Genomic DNA, 19,747 nt, shown 5'->3' with positions numbered 1-19,747 from the left:
TTGTTTTTTTTTTCTATTTGTTTTTATTTATTTCGTTTTTTAAGCAAGTGCCGAATTTAATTAACAGAATCAAGAAACACGGCAAATAAACAGATTAATAAACACGCTCGGCCTAGTTGAAAGCGATGCGTACAACGCGTCGTATGTGTAATCAGTGCCCATGCCGATAATCGGCTTACCACATGCTAATGCTGATAATGACAATGACGACGACGACAATAACTATGATGATGATGATGATGATGATTTTAATGATAATGATAACGATAAGCAGAGCGTTTGATTAAAGTCAAACACAATCGACGTCGGCTTTATGGCCGATAACCCTTCGCGCTCTACCGCCCGAGCTAAGCGACGCGCTCTCAGCGCTGTGCGCGAGAGCTGGTTAGAGTGGGGGCAGTGGGGAGTGGCTCTTTCGGTGTTTGGGGCATTTAGCATACGCTTTGGCCGCAACGAGTCGCAACCTGGACGCCAACGCGCGCGTACGTAGCCCCCGCGCGCATTCCCAGCTGTGTATTGAACGCGCGTGAATCGAGTTGAGTCGGGAGAATGTCTCAGGAGGCGGCGTCGCCTCTGCTGCTGGCCGCGCAGGCGCTGCCCTATGCGGACGAGCCAGTGGAGGGCGAGGAGGAGCTGGACGAGAAGGAGAAGGAGAGGGAGAAGCAGAAGAAGGAGGAGGAGGCAGACCATAGGCGGCGGGAGTGCGAGCAGGAGCAGCCGCGCAAGCAATCTCTCGGCCAGCGACGTAATGTGGAGCTGCCAGAGCTGTATGTGGTCAATGAGCTGCCGGAAGAGCTGGAGACGATGCGGGAAAGAGACAGAGATAGAGACAGAGACATACAACACTTTGGACCCGGACTGCGACGCAATTCAATTTCATTGCCGCAGGGCATCAACTCGCTGGACTTGGAAGCGCTACGATTGCGCCACCAGATGCTGGCGCAGGAATCTCTGAACGAGGAGAGCCAAGCGGAAAGCGTGAGTAGCCGGCAGATCAGAGAGAAGCAGGGACAGTGGGAGTGGGACAGATGAGTAGAGCGACAAGCAGTAATGCGACAATGTTGATTCATTTTACGATTTTGCAAACGAGTTTTTGGCCACGGGGTATTTTTGCCCAATTATACGTAAATTGAGCATGTATTAAAACAAAGCATTCAAAGCACTTGAAACACTCGCATAGAACTTCGAAAAAGTCGAACGAGAGCTGCCTTATGTCATGCACAAAAATCTACATACATCAAAAATCTACATTTATGTACATTCACGTATCGTCTCTATGCAAATAGATGTGATGCAGCATCCGACAGCTCTTCTCATCGATCTATTTGAATCTGATTATTATTGTTGTTCATCTAATTTTCGTTTGCCATTTCAATTCTCATGTTTACACTTCAAGCGTAATTAATTTGCATTGCAAACAGTCGACGCTTTGATTGCTGAACAGGAGTAGGCGACTGCCTAGATACCCAGTGATTGGCTAAAGGTGGCAAAACGCCTTACTTGTGATTCTATCTTGTCAGAGTCTTCACTACATATATATGTATGTATCTCGTCATTCATTTCAAATATCTAAGCCAAAAGCCATGTCAAGTCGAACAAACCCGTTCTGCCTATACGGCGTAACCACATAATGGAATATTGCATTACGCTAATTACACAATTAATTGCACGAGAATATTAAACACATATTTTACATATTTACAGTCGTTAAATATAGGTTTCTTTACTACTTAATTGCAATAATATAAATTACATGAAATTTTCTGTGCTTATTTTCAACATTACGGAAATTATCAGTGATATACCATTGGAGCTAGCTTACGTTTACTCTCTCTGAATACCGACCTGTTTTATAAATCAGCCTGAAAGTGGGCAGCAAGCTTTGGATGTTTTCAGGTATTGCCGCCTATTGGAACGACAATAATTTTTGACCTGGGTGTATATACGTTATATGTATTTCATTATACAGAGCCTGTGGTATTTTGCTTAAGCCACTGAACGTCAATATTGAGAACGATCACAGGAGTGATACCATTTACCAAAAAAGAGGAAATAATAGACTCATTTTCAAGCATAGTTTCGAGTAGTTTGAAAAAATATTTAGATCAAATGAATATTCCAAATAAAAAATTTGAGCTCAATAATATATAATAAGCTTACATTTAAAGATCCAAAAGTCGAATGACTAAATGCATCGAATTTGATATGTGTGAATGGGTAAAGAAATTTATTATATCGAAGGGATATTAAAAATGCCTAAAATCATAAGAAAAAGGCGCCCAAGTCTCCATCAATAAATCGGACAGTATGTATGAGATGTATTCCCAATTGGGATGTGGTTGATTATTTGGGACGATTAATATACAGAACTAAGTCAGTCCAACGAAGGGAAACACCGATAGTGGAAAATATGACAATCTACGATATATATGTATTTCTTATACATGTATTTCCATTTATATATAATATATTGATGTTGCCATAAACTAGATATTGGGAATACCATAGTATGTGATGGTCGAGGTGGCAGCCAGCTAAGCGGATGGGCAGCGAATGACCAAAAGCCGATAGAATGTAATTTACGGCTAGTAGTTAAGATTAAATGCTAAATCTAGTCGGCCATAATTATAGCGCACGCCGAGCTGAATAATTTACAAGTCTGTCGCAGCGAATTTCGCGGCACATATCAAAATCTAAAACAGACGCCATTGTGCAATGCCACAGCGAGGGTCGCCATCAAAGTAGTGAATGCCCACGAGTGAAAAGATAGAACATTTAAGAAATACAAAGATGAGAATGTCAGTTGTAGGGGATTTATTAATATGTAATCTAAAAGCTAATGTAAGCTTTATTGATATATGATATAAGATATATGTACATATGTATGTATTAAGCCTGCAAAAGCATAAGGAATACCAATTAGTAGCATGTCGGCTGAGAGATATATGAAATATCCTTTCTAGAAAGTGCTACATTCATATACTAAATTGATCAGCATGAAGCATGTCAACCTAACACTTGATATGAACACGTTTACATATGGCATTCATATATATCACAGTAAATTGAGGTTATGTTGTGCTCTTTGTCGGGTAGTCAGTTCGATTGCTTATTGAACTGCCCTCGATCAGAGCGAGTGAGAGAGAATCACAATAAAAGTGTGAGAAATGCGAAGCCGAAGCTCTGTAATTAATCAGTCAGCAACGAGTACTCGCAGTCCCCATGAAGCGCGACGTCGGCCGATTAAACAAACGCATACCAATGCACACACACACACACACACACACGCTCACACCAATAGATAGCAGATTGAAAGCAAAGCCCTCGTCATTTCTAATACAAAACTCGAGCAATTATCAAGCAGCCGGCAAAGGCAGCAGACGCTACGCGCAGCGAGCTCAGTTTGCACTCTTTTCGCCAACTTCACTTCAGCCAGTTCCGGTCGGCTCCTGTGCGCCCTGGCGATGAGCAAGGACGTGCCGCGGCCAACGGCGGGCAGCAAGGCAGGTACTACTGGTACGACTGGCCAATCGAAGCGATCTGAACTGATCCACTTTGGTTGGTCACTGGCCCAAACCAGTTTGCACTGACGGCGACAGATGTAGGCAGGAAACGGGGCCAGCCAACTGCGTCTTATAGATATGCATTAGGAAAAGCACACATACGCACCGTTGCACTAAAGAATCTTAAGCAAAAACCGACCAAAGAAACATCAGATCACTATATATACATATATAGATATACATATATAATTCTAATATATGCATATCTTATTTTCCGACTCCTTTGCAGATCGTGGACGATGCATCCGCCTCCAGCATTGGCACGCCCACAACGATTTCGGCCCTGCCCATTCCGCATGTCAATCCGCATCACAGCAAGGAGGAGGAGGAGGACGACGACAGCAGCGATGAGTTTGGCAATGCCAAGAAACCAGTACACAAGTGAGTGGAAACCAGATGCAATCAGATATAGAATCTATATACAGATATCGTTGAGCTGTTTAGCTATGCACTTATTTTCCATAAGCATGTTTATTTTCCTTTTATATTTTTAGACTTTTTGCTATTTGCATCTCCGTTATGTTTTCTTTCAATCTCATTTCGCAAGCTAGTGCTAATTGGCCTTTGTTACGAACGTACTTATAAGCACTTGCTGCTTGACAGGCTGTTAGATACCCTGTAGCTGTTAATCAACAAGGTTTGCATTGAGACATAGTTCCCCAACGGCTAAGATTGTTTCAGTAAGCAAAGCTTCCAAGACACCCACCACTTTTGGGTTCTTACAGGGTATTATCGTGTGAGATGTTCTCAATATTTCCGCATATATGCAGTTATACCTTGAAATTGAGCTAGTTAGGCATTTTGTAAAGGAATTCATCGATCTATTACTGAACCACCTTTCCAAGCAGTATTCATACTGTTTGATTGAAACAAACTATTATAGAACGGCTCAATATATACCAAATATTTATATATAACCATTTGAGGAGTTCATAATTGTAGTTCATAAATAATAAAATGCTAAAAACTGTAAGACTCAACAAAGATAAGCTAAAATTCGTAAAAAGATTGGATTGTTGTAACACACAGGGTAACTACAAGTTCACCTTAAGGCTTGGAATATTAGTACTAATGCTTTGTATAGGCTATCTAAAAGTCAATTTTAAATTTTAAATCTATCTTATCTTTTCTTAAAGTCATATTACACAATCAGCAAACCAAATAAAATAGGCTTTCTACTGGAGAGCTTAAAGTAAATCTTGAGTTCGATACATCACAGCATCGGGCTTGGTATACTTTGAGACTTTATCCAGAGTATCATGGAGTCACACTAGAGCATCAGCAAACATAATTGACATATTTCAAAATTTCGTACGGGCTATCTTAAATATCACTCTATAGCTGAACATAGTCATCAGCTGATCATCAATGAGTAGTAATGCTATGATGTCAATGGCTTATGTTCATCAATTCGAAATACCCCTTTAAAACCCCGCCATGCGCAATTGTAACTGTCTGGCAACCTGCGTGTCCCGCTCAGTGTGGCAATTCCCTTGCTCTCATGCCAAAGTTCAGACTGCAATTAAATTAATTAATTTGGATTTCATTTCCAACTACATCGGAGCGAGCAAAATGGGTGAGTGGAATAGAGAGCGGGGAGCGGGGAATGGGAAACGCAAACGTGTCATTCCAAACATTCCGGCATACAGCGATTCCATATTTTAGCTTCACAGTTGTAATTATATCCAGAGGTTCTTTAGTTGCAGTTAGTTAGCCAAACGCGTTTCGTTTGTGTCCAAATTTTGTTATTCAATTACCAAATTGTTGTTATTATTAAACCCTGCTCAAATTATTGTTGTTTAAACTGATTAAAATTGATCTGCGATATTTTTTAGGACCAATTAAATGTGAAACAAATAAGCCCTGAGCTGCTCAACAAGTAGACACCCTATACTTTCCGAACGAGTACGTCATTGAATGATTTTATAAGCAAATAGTGGGAGATAATAACGGAAGCTGTCAATAGTTCAAATCGGTATAAGACTTGTGATTAGTTTTCAATTCAATTTCAGTAAATGCTACAAGTTTTAAACAGATTTTGTAAAATCCATGTGACAATAATGATAGAAAATGAAGGTGTTTAGTTAATTGTAGTCACAATTAACAGCATCAGCTGTTTAAACATACATTCATATATCTTAAAATCAACAGACAGCATCCTTTAACAGACAGCGCTTAAATATCAGCGCGTTGAACAGCATAATTTACATAAATACGTCTGTATGTTAAAGCATTTAGCTAAGAGTTCTGCTAACCGCGCCGCTAAGAGTTCTGTTAACCGCGCCGCTAAGAGCTCTGCTAACCGCGCCGCTAACAGATCTGCTAACAGCTCTGCCTTCCTTAACATAGCAAACGCTGCGCTTGCGCCTACATTTAAAATCTGTCAGCTGCAAAACTTTTGCTTATAGAATATTAAACAAGCGTGTGTGCGAGTGAGCACGAGAGAGTAATTCTGAGAATTCGTGTGCCTGTATGTATGTGTGCGTGTGTGCATGCCAGTAATTTTACAGTTTTTGCGAAATAATGACGATGCGTCGTCGGCAGCAGATGGTGGGTGGAGGCAAAAACAAAATCTCGCTCGTTGATGATAATCTCATCAAACGGCAGCAGCTGAGATTGAGGCAGAGACCGCACAGATCAAGACGATGTTGCTGTTGTTGTTGTTGACGTTCGTGAACAATTTTTTGATGTATGCGTTTACAGTTGCGCCCAGCATAGTAGGTTGAGATCTAAGATTTTATTGAGCCCAGGCCAAGATATTTTGTCAGTATATTTAAGATAAATATTTGGGGAAAAAACAATGAAATAGAAAACCCCTAAGTAGCAGAACCTTTGATGAAAAATAGGAAATATAACGTTCAATATGTTAAAAACAAATCAACAAAAACCAAGAGCATTCATAAATAACAGTGGCAATAATGTGTTGGCACTGAGCGTTTTGCACATCTGCTTTGCTCTTGTTCCTAGAAGTAACGGCATTTTGCCGTTATCTGTTCATATTCAACGCATCTTTGCAGTGATGCCGTTTTGGCTTATTTTCGACCAGATCTGGTTTATTTTCAAGTGAGATTGCGGAAAAAATTTGGGAAGAGCGGATAGCGGAAAATCTGACTGATTTATGAATGGAATCAGTTAATACATAATATTTTGTTTAATATCTGATATTAGTCACCGGTTAATAAACAAACTAACAAGCAAACAAACAAACTAAAGGCTGACATACATTTTTTACCTTGGTGGAATGCCGAAATGGAAAGGTCTTTAGCCAAGTCAATTTAACAAAAGATTAAATAAGCAATAGGATGAACATTGATATGCTAAACTCAATATTAACTACAATGTACAATCGAATTGAACATAGATAACAGATGATGATATGATAGTTTTTCCAAATCGCCCCAAATCGATCGAAACCAAGGAACATTTAAATAATAAGCCCGAAGAGTCTGTAGACTATCTAATGGCAGATTTATTAACAAATGAATGTATAATTTTCAAATTTCTATTATTTTCGTTTTGTTTTTCATGGATATGAAATGTTTGTAGCAATATTTGTACGTTTATCCATTACAATATACAAAAACAATTCTAAGATATTAGCTTAATCTTCAGCTAATTGTTTCTGTGATTTAGCTTATTTTGGCTTATTTTTAATTTAGCTTTTTTTCTTGAGGTAAACCGAAAAGGATCTATGTATGAACGTATTGTTTTACATTACTTGAGATTTTATATTAAATTTTTGGCTAGTTACACATTTAGCTTATAAATGCGCTAAACATCAACAGAGAACGATAAAATACCGTGACTTCCAAGAAAATGAGCAAAGCAGATGTGCAAAACGCTCAGCGCCAACACATTATTGACACTGTTATTTATGAGTGGTCTAGGTTTTTGTTGATGATGATACATACATATGTATGTACATATGAATGTATGTATGTACATATGTATGTATGTATATAAACTAATGAAAAATTATTAAACACATTAATGTATATATAAAAATATATAATTTTAATGCAATTATGACTTAGTTACAAACATACATACATACATACATATGTATGTATGTATTGCAATTCAATTTCAGTAAATGCTACAAGTTTTGAACAGATTTCATAAAATCCATGTGACAATAATGATGGAAAGTGAAGGTGTTTATTTAATTGTAGTCACAATTAACAGCATCAGCTGCTTAGACATACACTCATATATCTTAAAATCAACAGACAGCATTCTTTAACAGACAGCGTTTAAATATCAGCGCGTTGAACAGCATAATTTACATAAATACGTCTGTATGTTAAAGCATTTAGCTAAGAGTTCTGCTAACCGCGCCGCTAAGAGCTCTGCTAACCGCGCCACACACAACTCTGCTAACCGCTCCGCTAACAGCTCTGCCTTCCTTAACATAGCAAACGCTGCGCTTGCGCCTACATTTAAAATCTGTCAACTGCAAAGCTTTTGCTTACAGAATATTTAGCAAGCGTGCGTGCGAGTGAGCACGAGAGAGTAATTCTGAGAATTCGTGTGCCTGTATGTATGTGTGTGTGTGTGTGCATGCCAGTAATTTTACAGCTTAAGCGAATTAATGACGACACGTCGTCGGCGGCAGATGGTGGGTGGAGGCAAAAACAAAATTTCGCTCGTTGATGATAATCTCATCATACGGCAGCAGCTGAGATTGAGGCAGAGACCGCGCAAATCAAGACGATGTTGCTGTTGTTCTCGTTGACGTTCGTGAAAAATTTGTTGATTATCACAGCGCTTGCATGCCTGTGCGTGTGTGTGTGTGTACATGTGTATGCGTTTACAGTTGCGCCCAGCATAGTAGGCTGGCATGTAAAATCATGAGATCTAAGATTTTATTGAGCCCAGGCCAAGATATTTTGTCAGTATATTTAAGATAAATATTTGGGGAAAAAACAATGAAATAGAAAACCCCTAAGTAGCAGAACCTTTGATGAAAAATAGGAAATATAACGTTCAATATGTTAAAAACAAATCAACAAAAACCAAGAGCATTCATAAATAACAGTGGCAATAATGTGTTGGCACTGAGCGTTTTGCACATCTGCTTTGCTCTTGTTCCTAGAAGTAACGGCATTTTGCCGTTATCTGTTCATATTCAACGCATCTTTGCAGTGATGCCGTTTTGGCTTATTTTCGGTCAGATATGGTTTATTTTCAAGTGAGATTGCGGAAAAAATTTGGGAAGATCGGATAACGGAAAATCCGGCTGATTTCTGAATGGAATCAGTTAATACATATTTTATTTGATATCTGACATCAGTTACCGGTTAATAAACAGACTAACTTCCATCTCTAACATATAGTCGTTGAATAGGTTTGCTGCTGCGCGTCCCATACATTCGTTACCTTGGTGGTATTGTTTTACATTTCTTGAGATTTTATCGTCAATGGCCAGTTACACATTTAGCTCATAGGTGCGTTGAACATGAAGAAATAACGGTAATGTTATACTTCCTATTTTTATAGACATGTAAATTAGTGAAATAATATTAGACACATTTATGTATGTATATCTAAAAAATATATATTTTTTATGACTTAGATACATATGTATGTATGTATGTACATACATACATATGTACAAAAATGACATTTTTTGTGTTTCAATTAAAATTCTTTTCTATAATCTTTGCTTTTTCAATTTCCTCTTGACTATGTTTTTATGTAAAATCCTTTTGAAGTCAATGAAAGAATAGTACAATATAATTAAATGTAATAATGAGATTATTGAATATATTCAACACGTTGACTAATATTTTGAGCGCAACTGTATTAAATTACATGCGAACTCATTGTGTGAGCAATATCTATAAAATCAGTTGAATGTGCTATTAAGGCTGTTGTTGTTGTCGCATTATTTGTCTGTGTCTCCAGTTGTAGCTGTATGTAGCTATAGCCGTATCTGTATCTGTATCTTTAAGTCGGAACAGCTCAGTGGATAATTGTGATTAGGCGTGATAAGACGAACGCGCATAACTCGAAGCTATCAAGCCGGTAACTTTGCTATACAGTAAAAGCTAGAGTTAGTATAACAATAGGTATACATATAGATAGACATAAATTGATATACAAATATTTGAATGTGTAAAAATATATACAAATATGACATTTTGTAGCTGTAATGTGCTAATTTCGTGCGAAAATAAAGCTGATTTATGGGTCTTATCGCAAAACATACATACATACATACATATATGTACATATATAGTGCGTTGAAAATGCCCCCTTTGAAAATTATGCATAATTACTACATATACAAGTGGAATGGTGTCCATTGAGAAAACTCGTACAATTCTTAGATACATACGTACATATGTATAATATATACCATATATAGTATAATATAACGTGGAATTCACCCTTGGGGCTTTTGTTTTATTGTGCCAAATAAAAAAGTATATAAAAAATTCCTAACTATCGCTAATCTTAATCATAATCAAAGTTTGCCCCGTAGCAAATCATATTCTAACAGTAAAAATTGGGAATACAAATCTAATATAGAGTCAAGCCAAAAATAAGTGCACGACAGCCACATGAAGTTCTGTTCGGTTTGTAATACAGATTTCATAAACATTTGTAATATAGAGACTCATATGTATATATGATCGAGCACGGAAAATACCTGAGATAAGCAACGATACGAAAACCGTTGAACAGCGTCATAAATCGCAGTTGTACTTGGGGAATGGCACAGCTTGTTGTCTGTTCGTATCTGTTGCTGTATCTCGACAATTTACAATCGGCTATCAGAAATGCCCGCACTGACAGCTGAAGATCAGTTGAGCGGACAGACATCGGTTATCGAGTGAATCTATCGGTATTTATGGCTCTAACCATTTGCATTGTTTACGACTCTCGGCAGGGATCGCTTTCGTAGCCGCAGACGTGCTTCAATCGCCCCGCTGCCCGCCCTCCGCCTCAACAGCCGGGAGATGTTGGCCAGCGACTTTGATACCCACAGCTTGGCTAGCAATCAGGCCTCGATCACAAGCGTCAACTCCTTGGCGAGCTTGCTGCGCGAGAAGATGCAGGTAAGTCCAGAGAGATATAGGAAGGGAGAAAATTATAGAACGAGAAATGAGAGCGAGGTAGATGGAGAAAGAGATTGGGTGAGAGCTAAAGAGGAGAGTAAGAAATGAGGATAGAGAGAAAAGAGAGAGAGAGACAAACGGAGAAAGAGAGAGAGAGAGAGACGTAGAGAAAGAGATAGAGCAAGTATTAAACTTGCATCAAATTCTTTTTGATCTTCTCTCTGACATTGTCAGCTTTGTCTTTAGCTTATGAAAGAAAACAAGAAATAAGGGGGGAGAGAGAAATAGAGGCAGAATAAGAAAGAAAAAGAGGGATAGAGAAGGAAAGGGACAGTAAAAGAAAGAGAGAAGAAAGGGAAATAAAGAGGATCCCATATGATAATAATAAGGGAAAGAACTGTTGAGAAAATTAGAGATAGAGAAAAATTGACAGAAGAGCCCGTTTTGAAGGAACGAAGAATGAGAAACATATCGTTGAAAGAGACTACACACAAGGGAAGAGAGGGTGAGGTATTTTGTATTCAAAGGTGAAGAGTCTTTATAAGAATAAAATAAGTATAGAGGTAAGAGTAGGTAAGAAAAATTAGGTGCATTCCACTGTCGTGATTCGGAATGTGTAAACACCCCTAGGAGCACCCTCTGTGCACCTGAAATTGTTATTAATGCATGAATAAAAGGACATTTCGAGAGATAAGTGGAGTGCAGCTAATTGTCGCTACATAATCAAAATTCGCTGACAGGCCTTCCCACAGCTGATACGCAAGAAGAAGCGCGAAACGAAGGACTACAAGATCAAGGTCTTTGTAATCATGATGTTCTTCATCATAATCTTTCTGGTGAGTACTAGTTGCAGTTGAACTCCCTCTCCCATGGTGCTTTGAGCTCATCCAATGTAATACTTAGATTGGCTATGCGTACGTGGCGTACCATCATCAGGTGCTGACCAGGAGCTATTTCCAGAAGCTCAAGTTCAACTCGAAGGATCGCATCTTTCGCATACTGAGCCACGAGGACAAGGAGGTTATCATGGGACACTTGGGCGTCACCCTGGACAGCGACACGGCGCCCTTCCACTGCCTCGAGAACCAGCGCCGAGCCGACGGCAGCGTCTGCATCGAGTGGAATGGCATCGCCCGCCTCCATCTGAACTTCGAGGATAAGCAGGTGTTCCGCTGCTACACACTCCAGTGGCAGGCACTGCGACCGGGTCTGCTGCCCACCGATTGCTACGAGCTGAAGCGGGACAACGGCCTGTGGTTCGGCGGGGGCATAACCAAGGGCCAGGAGTGGTCCCTCAGCTACGCCAACTTCGACTTCAAGCCCTATGCCAGCGGCGACCACAAGGTGCATCAGTTTGGCAACGCGGTCAAGCGCTACTTCATCAACTCGATCGGCGTGGCGATGCAGGTGAGCGAGCGCACACCGCTCCAGCTGGGCATCAATCGGACGGAGAATCAGTTCTGCCTGCGGGCGGCCAACGACGACTTTACGTTCGTGAATCGCCTGACGCCGCTGCCCCAGCTGGATTACAAGATATGCACCACGGAGGACATGCGCAGCCTGCACATGCTGATGACACAGCAGAGCCTGTGGGACGGCCTCACCGAGCAGGACATCAGCGAGCTGCACTCGCTGCTGGAGGAGCCGGTGTGGCGCATACCCAACCAGGAGCAACGCGACCATCTCAACGAGTCCGTCATTTGCGACTACTCGGAGAACGCGATCGCCATGGGCTTGGGCCACATTGTGATCAACGAGTTCTGGCAGGAGAACATTGGGGACTTCACGGTGGATCGGGCGCGCTTTCCCACGCTCAAGGACACCATCGATGTGCTGCATCGACGTGGGTTCAAGGTCGTCTTCACCATCCAGCCATTCATCAGCACGGACAGTCCGAACTTCAAGGACGCCGTCGCTCGCAAGCTGCTCATCTATGAGCGCTACTCGGAGCGCAGCATCCCAGCCCTGACACGCTACAAGAGCAGCTCCAGTGCCGGCGTCTTGGATATTACGAACAATGCGTCGGTGCCGTGGCTGCTGGAGAAGCTGCAGCGGCTGAAGGATGAATACGGCGTAAAGAGCTTCTATCTGGACCTGGGCACTGGCTACAATCTGCCGCACTACTATCAGTGCCGGCAGCCGCTCGACAATCCGGACATGTACGCCCGCATGCTGACCAGCAGTCTGGAGAGCGCCGGGCTGATGGCCGTGTCGACGGCCAGCGTGGTGCCCAAGCCGCCGACGTTCCTCAGCACGCCGCCGGCGAACGCGACGTGGGCGGGGCTGCGGGAGACATTGGCGGCGGTGCTCAACTACGGCGTGATTGGCTATCCGTTTGTGCTGGCCGGAGCGATCGGTGGCGACTATTTGCTGGAGCGCCCGTTGACCAAAATGATCTCGTTCTATTCGCTGGGCCAGCCGCCGCTGCCGGACGCGGAGCTCTTCATACGCTGGCTGCAGCTGGCCACCTTCCTGCCGGCCATGCAGTTCAGCCACCTGCCGGACGAGTATCACAGCGAGCTGGTCACACGCGTCGCCCAGGAGCTGAAGGAGGTGCGCCAGACGGTGGTCATAGCGCTGCTCAAGAAGTACCTCAGCCCGTCCATGAACGAGGGACTGCCACTGGTGCGACCCCTGTGGATGCTCGATCCCCACGATCCCGCCTGTCTCATTGTCAGCGACGAGTTCTCGGTGGGCGAGGAGCTGATTGTGGCGCCCATACTGGATGCGGGTCTCGAGGAGCGTGAGGGTAAGTGGGGCTGACTAACTGGCATTAAATTCTTATTGACCGACCTTGCCTGCCCTTTCAGTTTATCTGCCGCAGGGCGTCTGGAAGGATGGCATCGATGGCTCCCTGCGCAAGGGCAGTCGCTGGATGCACGGCTATCGCGTGCCCAAGGACAAGATTGCCTACTTCCGCAAAATGCCGGACAATACGCGCTTCTAGTGCCAGACCCAGCTCCGGTTGCAGCTCAACATCATTCCCCTTCTCTCAATATTATGATTGTTTATTATTCTTATCTCAATATACAATCTATAAATATATATAAATATACGCTCATAGATAATACTACATCATGTATAAACAAATGTTGCCTAAACCCTAGGCTTAGTTCCTAGAAACAATTTTTTTTTCCAACTTTTTTTTTGATTTGTTTTAAGTACACTTTGTTATTATGCCCTGCATGTTTAAGTATTAAATTAGTCTATAAAACTGGCTTACGAAAGAGTAAAAAAAAATGTATTGAAAAACGAATGAATTGAATTTTTAAATATTCTTTGGAATACAATTGGGGCAGAATTGAAGGGCAATTGGAGTTGGGCAACGCTTCTACTCTAATTTCACATTATATGCAAAGACGGAATATCTTAAACATTTCCATAAGTAAGAATCTATTGGGAGCTTACAGTTAGACGAAATATATATTATTGCATATGTATTATTCTTAACGCGTAGCTAGAAGTTGATTAAGGATATTACAATTATTACGCTTAGCTAGCAGAACTTATCGATAAATCGATTAATAGCCAAATACATATATGTATATATATAATTCCTTTTTCAAGCCTTTCGAAATCGTGCCCAGCTCAATAATAATAATGTTTAATATTGGATTGGAATTTAAGCAGACTGCAGGGCATATGGCTTAGTATTAGTAATCGATCATAATCACCTATCGATAACTACACGTATAATTCGAACTTGTTCAAATAAATATTTAAAACTGCAGCTCACTTAATTTAACTCTCACTTTAATTAATAGCAATAAATAGTTTCCTCCGCCGGATCGAATTTCAGCTCCAGTTAAAGGTAGGGCTGCACTACCAGTTCCAGCTTCAGTTTCGGCTCCACTCTTGGGTTCCTGCTCTAGAACCAGTCATTTAATCGGTTCCAGATCGGTGTCCAGTTCTAGCTCTGGTCCCTGTTGCACTTGCAGTTCAGGTTCCGGTCCTATTTCCAGTTCCGATACCAGCTACCGAAGCTCACCTCACAGTTTGAGCCGGCACTCGGGCAGCGTTGACTCGCACGGCTCCGTTTCGGGCGGCCGGGTGAGCGGACTGCACTGAGCATCCGCTACAACAACATCGTGCTGATCGAGGCAGACAACTGAGCGCCGACGCTGAGGCATAGGAGCGCCCGGCTGGCGGCAGGTGAGCGGGCAGAATTGCCAAGGACCGGGCCACCAATGAGCCGGACAGGGCTGCTCAGCGCAAGCTCGCGTCTGCCTCGAGGGCCGCTTGTTCTTTGCGTGTGTCCAGCAGGGCAGCTTGTCGGCGATCACTGGAAATGAGCAGAGATTGAGGAGCGGATCGCTGAGAGATCGAGAGGTGAACCTACACTTGCCATTCTCCAGGCAGATGGGCTCACGATGCTGAACGCCGCCGCCGCAGCTGACCGAGCAGGCGGTCCAGTTGCTGAGACGCCACTGATGCTGCCGTCCGCTGGTCACATTGAAGGCGGGCAGCGTGAACTCGTAGTAGATGCCCGTGTTGCTCTCATTGCCACGCACGATAGCCTGCAGAACAGCTTATTTATATATGTAGTGCATATGATATGTGTAAAGGCGGCCTCGACTTACGTAGAGCGCTATGGCGTGCTGTATGGGCTGAGGTATTTTGATGGTCTCCTGCTCGTCCAGCCGATCGTAGAGGCTCTCGGCTCCAGCGATCTCGAATTCGCCGGGCATGGAGATCAGGCTGTCGCCGTTCAAGTAAAACTTATCGCCCTGCGCTCGCCCGATGGCCAGGAAGTGCGGCGAATTGGCCAGCTCCTTGATCAGTATGTGTCGGGCCCGAGCCGGTATGGTGACGATCTGCTCGTAGACGCCGTCGCTCACATTGAAGGCCTCACTGTAGATCTCCTTTATGGGCTTGCATTGATCACCAGCACCGCCACAGACACCGCAACGATCGTCCTGCATGTCCGAGTCAACGATCCAATCGCAACCAACTTTCTGAATGAAACGCTTGTTTAATTGATCTCGCCGAGCAGCTGGGAGAAAATAGGCATGACTCTCGCATGGTGGCTCGCACTTACCTTGCAGATGCCGTCGATGCACATGTTGTTCGTGCCCAGCGTACAGGGCGTACCGTCGAGCACCGTCTCGCCCCAGTTGGCAATGATCGTGTCATCCACATCGCTGCAGAACAGTCGACACGGGTTGTCTGTAATGTGGAGCACTCGTATTGTTATACAGGGCATTGGCATGAGTCATGAATATTAAATTTTACTTTATAATAATACAGGACTTTCATATTTCATCAGTCGGGGAAAAAGTGTTTTCGTGAAAGTATATGTAAGAGGAGGAAAGATCGCATATCCCATATGCAAATATACATATGTATAAAGCTACCTTTAAAATTTTGAAAACATATTTCAACTTCGTTCACCTATAAGTAGATTAGCACCGTCATTTCAAAGAATCTCCTGAATAGTCTTGATAAACCCAGCGCTTATGACATTAATAATAGCTAATCATTATTTAGTCTATGTAGAGTTCACAATACCCTTTGCACTTACTCTTGTCGAAGAAGGGCAGCCACTTGTAGGTGGCGCCCTGGTAGCTGACATTGTCGTAGCGCGCACACTGCTGGGCCCGGAAGCTGGGCTGGTTCTCGGGACAGGGCTTCTTGCGGCAGATCTTGTAGCGTTTGCGCTCGCCGATGCAGAAGACGCCGCCGTTGGCCGGAAGGGGCGAGTCGCATTCGCGCTGCTGTATGGAGACTCCGCCGCCGCAGCTGCGCGAGCATTCGCTCCACTCGCTCCAGTTGCCCCAGCCGCCGTGGATGGGCGTCAGCTCCTCCATGCGCACGCATTTGCCGTTCTGGCACCATTTGTTCTTGCCGCAGGCGGTGCCCGGCGCAGTGGGACGCATGTTGGTCACGCATTCGCCGTTCACCCGGCACCAGAGCGTCGAGCAGAATTCGTGCGGAGCGGAGCAGGCGCCCACATCGCTATCGGTGGTCAGGTTGAACTGCATGCGGCACTGGCGCTTCGCATTGTAGCGCTCGCCCGGTAGAGCCTCCGGATAGTTGTACACATCCAAAGGTGTGGGTGGATCATCCAGGCATTCCCCCAGTCCCTGGCTGTAACACACAAGATTTGAGATCGAGCTATTGGCAATAGGCAAAAGGAGTTACTGTCTACTCACTCCAGGAAGTGGGTTATGTATTTCCGGCTGCAGTTCGACCAGCAAACCTGCAGCGTATCCGCCCCAAAGGTGGGCGTCATGATGTGCACTATGGAGCCCACACGTGGATGGCAGCCGATCTTGGCCGTGTCATGGAACATTCCAAAGCTAGAAGGAGAATTACAGCATTAATAAATTTTTATCCGATCATCTTAATCGATCATTTATGAACCAAATGTGTCTTAAAACAAACAAAAAAAATATCTGCAAAGATAAACGACTTGACCTGCAATATTATAATATTGATGTATGTGATTGGTTCGAAAACGAACTACAATCGATTTATCGAATTGGAATTACATTAAAATGTTCAATCGATATTATTATGTCGATAGGCATATCGATTTCAAGTTTAACTATATTGTTTTTATCAATAAGCCGCTTTCAAGTAGAACTAAAATATTATATCGATAAATTAATCGATAATTAATTTCGAGTCACTAATTTAAGTTGAGCTGCAACAATCATCGATAGGGTTATCGATCAAAATCCTATTACCAAAAGGTATAAATAAGTTTTCCATTTTCAGGGATATCGTGTATCGAAAAACTTATCGATTCCAGTTACCTTTTAAGTTTAGTTTGAATTGGTAAGTATATCCATTAGATTGCATATTGAATTTTAGGAATACGACTAAGTAAATTTGGGCCTTTGAAAATTGTGGAATACCATTTTATATTAATCAAATAAAGTTCGACTACCATATTCAACTCTTTCGAATGTCGATTGTGATTATGATATTGAAAGAATCAGACTCAAGAATCTAAGTTCAACTCCAGCTCCATTGATCATCTTGAACTGCAATGAATACTCAACGTAATTGCATAACTTGGAGAGGATCTTATATAAGCCCTGGTAGTGAATCACTAGAGCATACGCACAGAGAGAAGTGCCTAAATCTCGATCAACATTGTTGCAACTGTTGAGAAACAGCATCAGTAGCTGGCAAAACCCCCGCCGTCTCGCTTTTCCCTATGCTTAATCGGTTGAGATTTATTGTGCACATTGTCTTTGAGAAACGAGAAACTGACGAGAAAACAAACAAATAATAATAATAATAATAACATAAAAATCAACGGCAGCAGCAATTTATGCCACGCTCTGCGATTCCACACAGCGGGCAAGTCAAAAACCTGATTATTAGAATAGTGCTTAAATCAGCACAGTACAAAATGAAAACAAACACAAATGCACACACACACACACACTCATACACATGCACGCAGATAAAACACACGCACACACACACACATGGAGAGTCAGAAATAAGCATATCGTTAGCCAGCGGCTGGCACCTGACGATGACCGCGCGACCCAGCGACAATCAAACGTAAATTGCACAACAACAAACAAGTCACAACTCGATGTGCGCAACAAAAGATACCCTGTAATGTTCATTTCACAAAATCAGCACAAGATTAAATGATGAAGCTAGTTCGATTAGCTGTTTCTATTATTATGCTATCGATAAAAATCGGAAAGGCTTGAATGGTTTTAGATATTATATAGATGAATAATAGAAATCGGTAGCTTTCCATATTCAACCAAAGAGAGATGTGTAATCAACCCCTCCTTCCTACACTAATCGTAAGCAGAAAATATGTGTCGAATTATTAGCAGTATAAATAGATCAAATTACAAGCTGAAGTCCGGAGAAAATTTATAGGAATACAACGAATCGCTTATATTAAAAACTTTGCTCTTTTAATTTGAGTTTTATAAAGAAATTTTTAAAAATTGATTTCTAATTTAATTTCAATTAATTTTTGTTGTTGAAACTTATGTTTTGTTATTTGGGATAAAAATTGCACTTGGTGTATTATCGTAAAATTGATTTAGAATACTACAAACTTTTTAAATTTTATTAATTATCAAAATCGATTTCATTCATACAAAGATAAATGATATATGTCTATACACTATCTTTCTTCATAGACACATTCTCATAGTCTCATAATTTAAATACTTTGGCAATATATATGTATATAGATTTACCCGATATTTATTTTATTTATTAATTGACCAACTTTTAAGTCAATGGAAACCAAATTCTAGTATTATCATAATCTGCCATAGAAAAAAAAAACCCAATCTGAGTTCCAAAATCATTTGAACAGGTGCTTGCTCATAGACTCGCAACAATTATCTGGATTACAGGGTATAATGACGATTGTGTCAGTGCAGCCGCTGGCTGATCCGCCCGGCTGGTTGACTCAATCGGAACACGCCAGACTGACGGGCACTTGGCTGCGCTTATAAGGCGTTTTACAAAAATCCACTTGGCACGAACACCAAACGAGATAAGCCTACGAAACCGGACAACTGCGACAGCCACTGGCTGTGCTACCAAAATGCTACGTACCTCCGTACCGCCATATAGATATATGTATGTATATATATATATATATGTGTGTGTGTGTGTATTAGAGATGGACAAACAAAAGTATTTAAAATAAAATAATTAAAGCCTTTATAACATCGTTTTGAATGACTAAGCAACTGACTGTCTTACAATAAAATCTTATATCGAATAACTTTCCTAATTTTTCTATGAATTTGTAAAAATGAAAGTATATAATATAATATAATAATATAATAGTAAATATTATTATATTATATTATATACTTTCATTTTTAAAAATTCATCACTGGCAAAAAAATTTCTAATTTCAACTCAATTTTTTTTTTTGTTTTTTTTTTTTTTTAAACTTAAGTTTTGCTATTTGGAATAAAAATTCTACTTGGTGTATTATCGTAAAATTAATTTAAAATATTTTATACTTTTTAATTTGATATTAGTTAAGATGATTTAGTTTGAGACTAGCTGAAAAAAGTACTTCCAATTGTATTATCCAAATTAATTACGTCAATAAAAAGTACGAATAAAACTCATCTAAGAGTAATATATGTTTATGTCACAGTGAATTAA

General features: G+C 41.5%; 2 protein-coding genes across 7 annotated transcripts in view; one reads left to right on the top strand and one right to left on the bottom strand.

Annotated features, from left to right (window-relative positions):
• The first annotated feature begins 443 nt into the window (after positions 1-443).
• LOC108656018 (alpha-galactosidase MYORG) lies at positions 444-13,697 on the top strand. Of its 4 annotated transcripts, none has more exons than XM_089263090.1 (6): positions 444-978; positions 3,793-3,944; positions 10,459-10,627; positions 11,380-11,463; positions 11,531-13,376; positions 13,438-13,697. In XM_089263090.1, the coding sequence occupies exons 1-6, from the start codon at positions 550-552 to the stop codon at positions 13,572-13,574; spliced, it is 2,817 nt and encodes a 938-aa protein (XP_089119216.1). In that variant the 5' UTR covers positions 444-549; the 3' UTR covers positions 13,575-13,697. The 4 variants fall into 4 exon arrangements, with proteins under 4 accessions (XP_089119216.1, XP_089119215.1, XP_030245701.1 ...); XM_089263089.1 differs by having other exon boundaries at positions 445-978; positions 11,368-11,463; XM_030389841.2 differs by lacking the exons at positions 444-978; positions 3,793-3,944 and adding an exon at positions 9,429-9,618 and having other exon boundaries at positions 11,368-11,463.
• Positions 13,613-19,747, bottom strand: part of AdamTS-B (ADAM metallopeptidase with thrombospondin type 1 motif B) — a 20,820-nt gene continuing 14,685 nt past the window's right edge. For all 3 annotated transcript variants that reach the window (XM_089263087.1, XM_089263086.1, XM_089263088.1), the window contains 6 exons: positions 16,780-16,926; positions 16,149-16,714; positions 15,666-15,793; positions 15,208-15,582; positions 14,967-15,144; positions 13,613-14,909 (listed from right to left, as the gene is read on the bottom strand). In XM_089263087.1, the coding sequence (XP_089119213.1) occupies positions 14,617-14,909; positions 14,967-15,144; positions 15,208-15,582; positions 15,666-15,793; positions 16,149-16,714; positions 16,780-16,926 (1,687 nt within the window). In that variant the 3' untranslated portion in view covers positions 13,613-14,616. The remainder of the gene's footprint in view (positions 14,910-14,966; positions 15,145-15,207; positions 15,583-15,665; positions 15,794-16,148; positions 16,715-16,779; positions 16,927-19,747) is intronic.

Source organism: Drosophila navojoa, chromosome X, assembly GCF_054131105.1.
Source record: "Drosophila navojoa isolate 15081-1374.11 chromosome X, UAZ_NAV_1.0, whole genome shotgun sequence".
NCBI classification, from domain to species: Eukaryota; Metazoa; Arthropoda; class Insecta; order Diptera; family Drosophilidae; genus Drosophila; species Drosophila navojoa.
Note: the sequence above shows the minus strand (reverse complement) of the source record. Positions and strands in the feature narration are given on the sequence as shown.

Coding starts and splice junctions, on each gene's coding strand:
- LOC108656018 (XM_089263089.1), top strand. CDS start 550: ATGTCTCAGGAGGCGGCGTCGCCTCTGCTGCTGGCCGCGCAGGCGCTG. Junction 11,464..11,530: donor TCTTCATCATAATCTTTCTG/GTGAGTACTAGT, acceptor TGTAATACTTAG/ATTGGCTATGCGTACGTGGC. Junction 13,377..13,437: donor GGGTCTCGAGGAGCGTGAGG/GTAAGTGGGGCT, acceptor CTGCCCTTTCAG/TTTATCTGCCGCAGGGCGTC.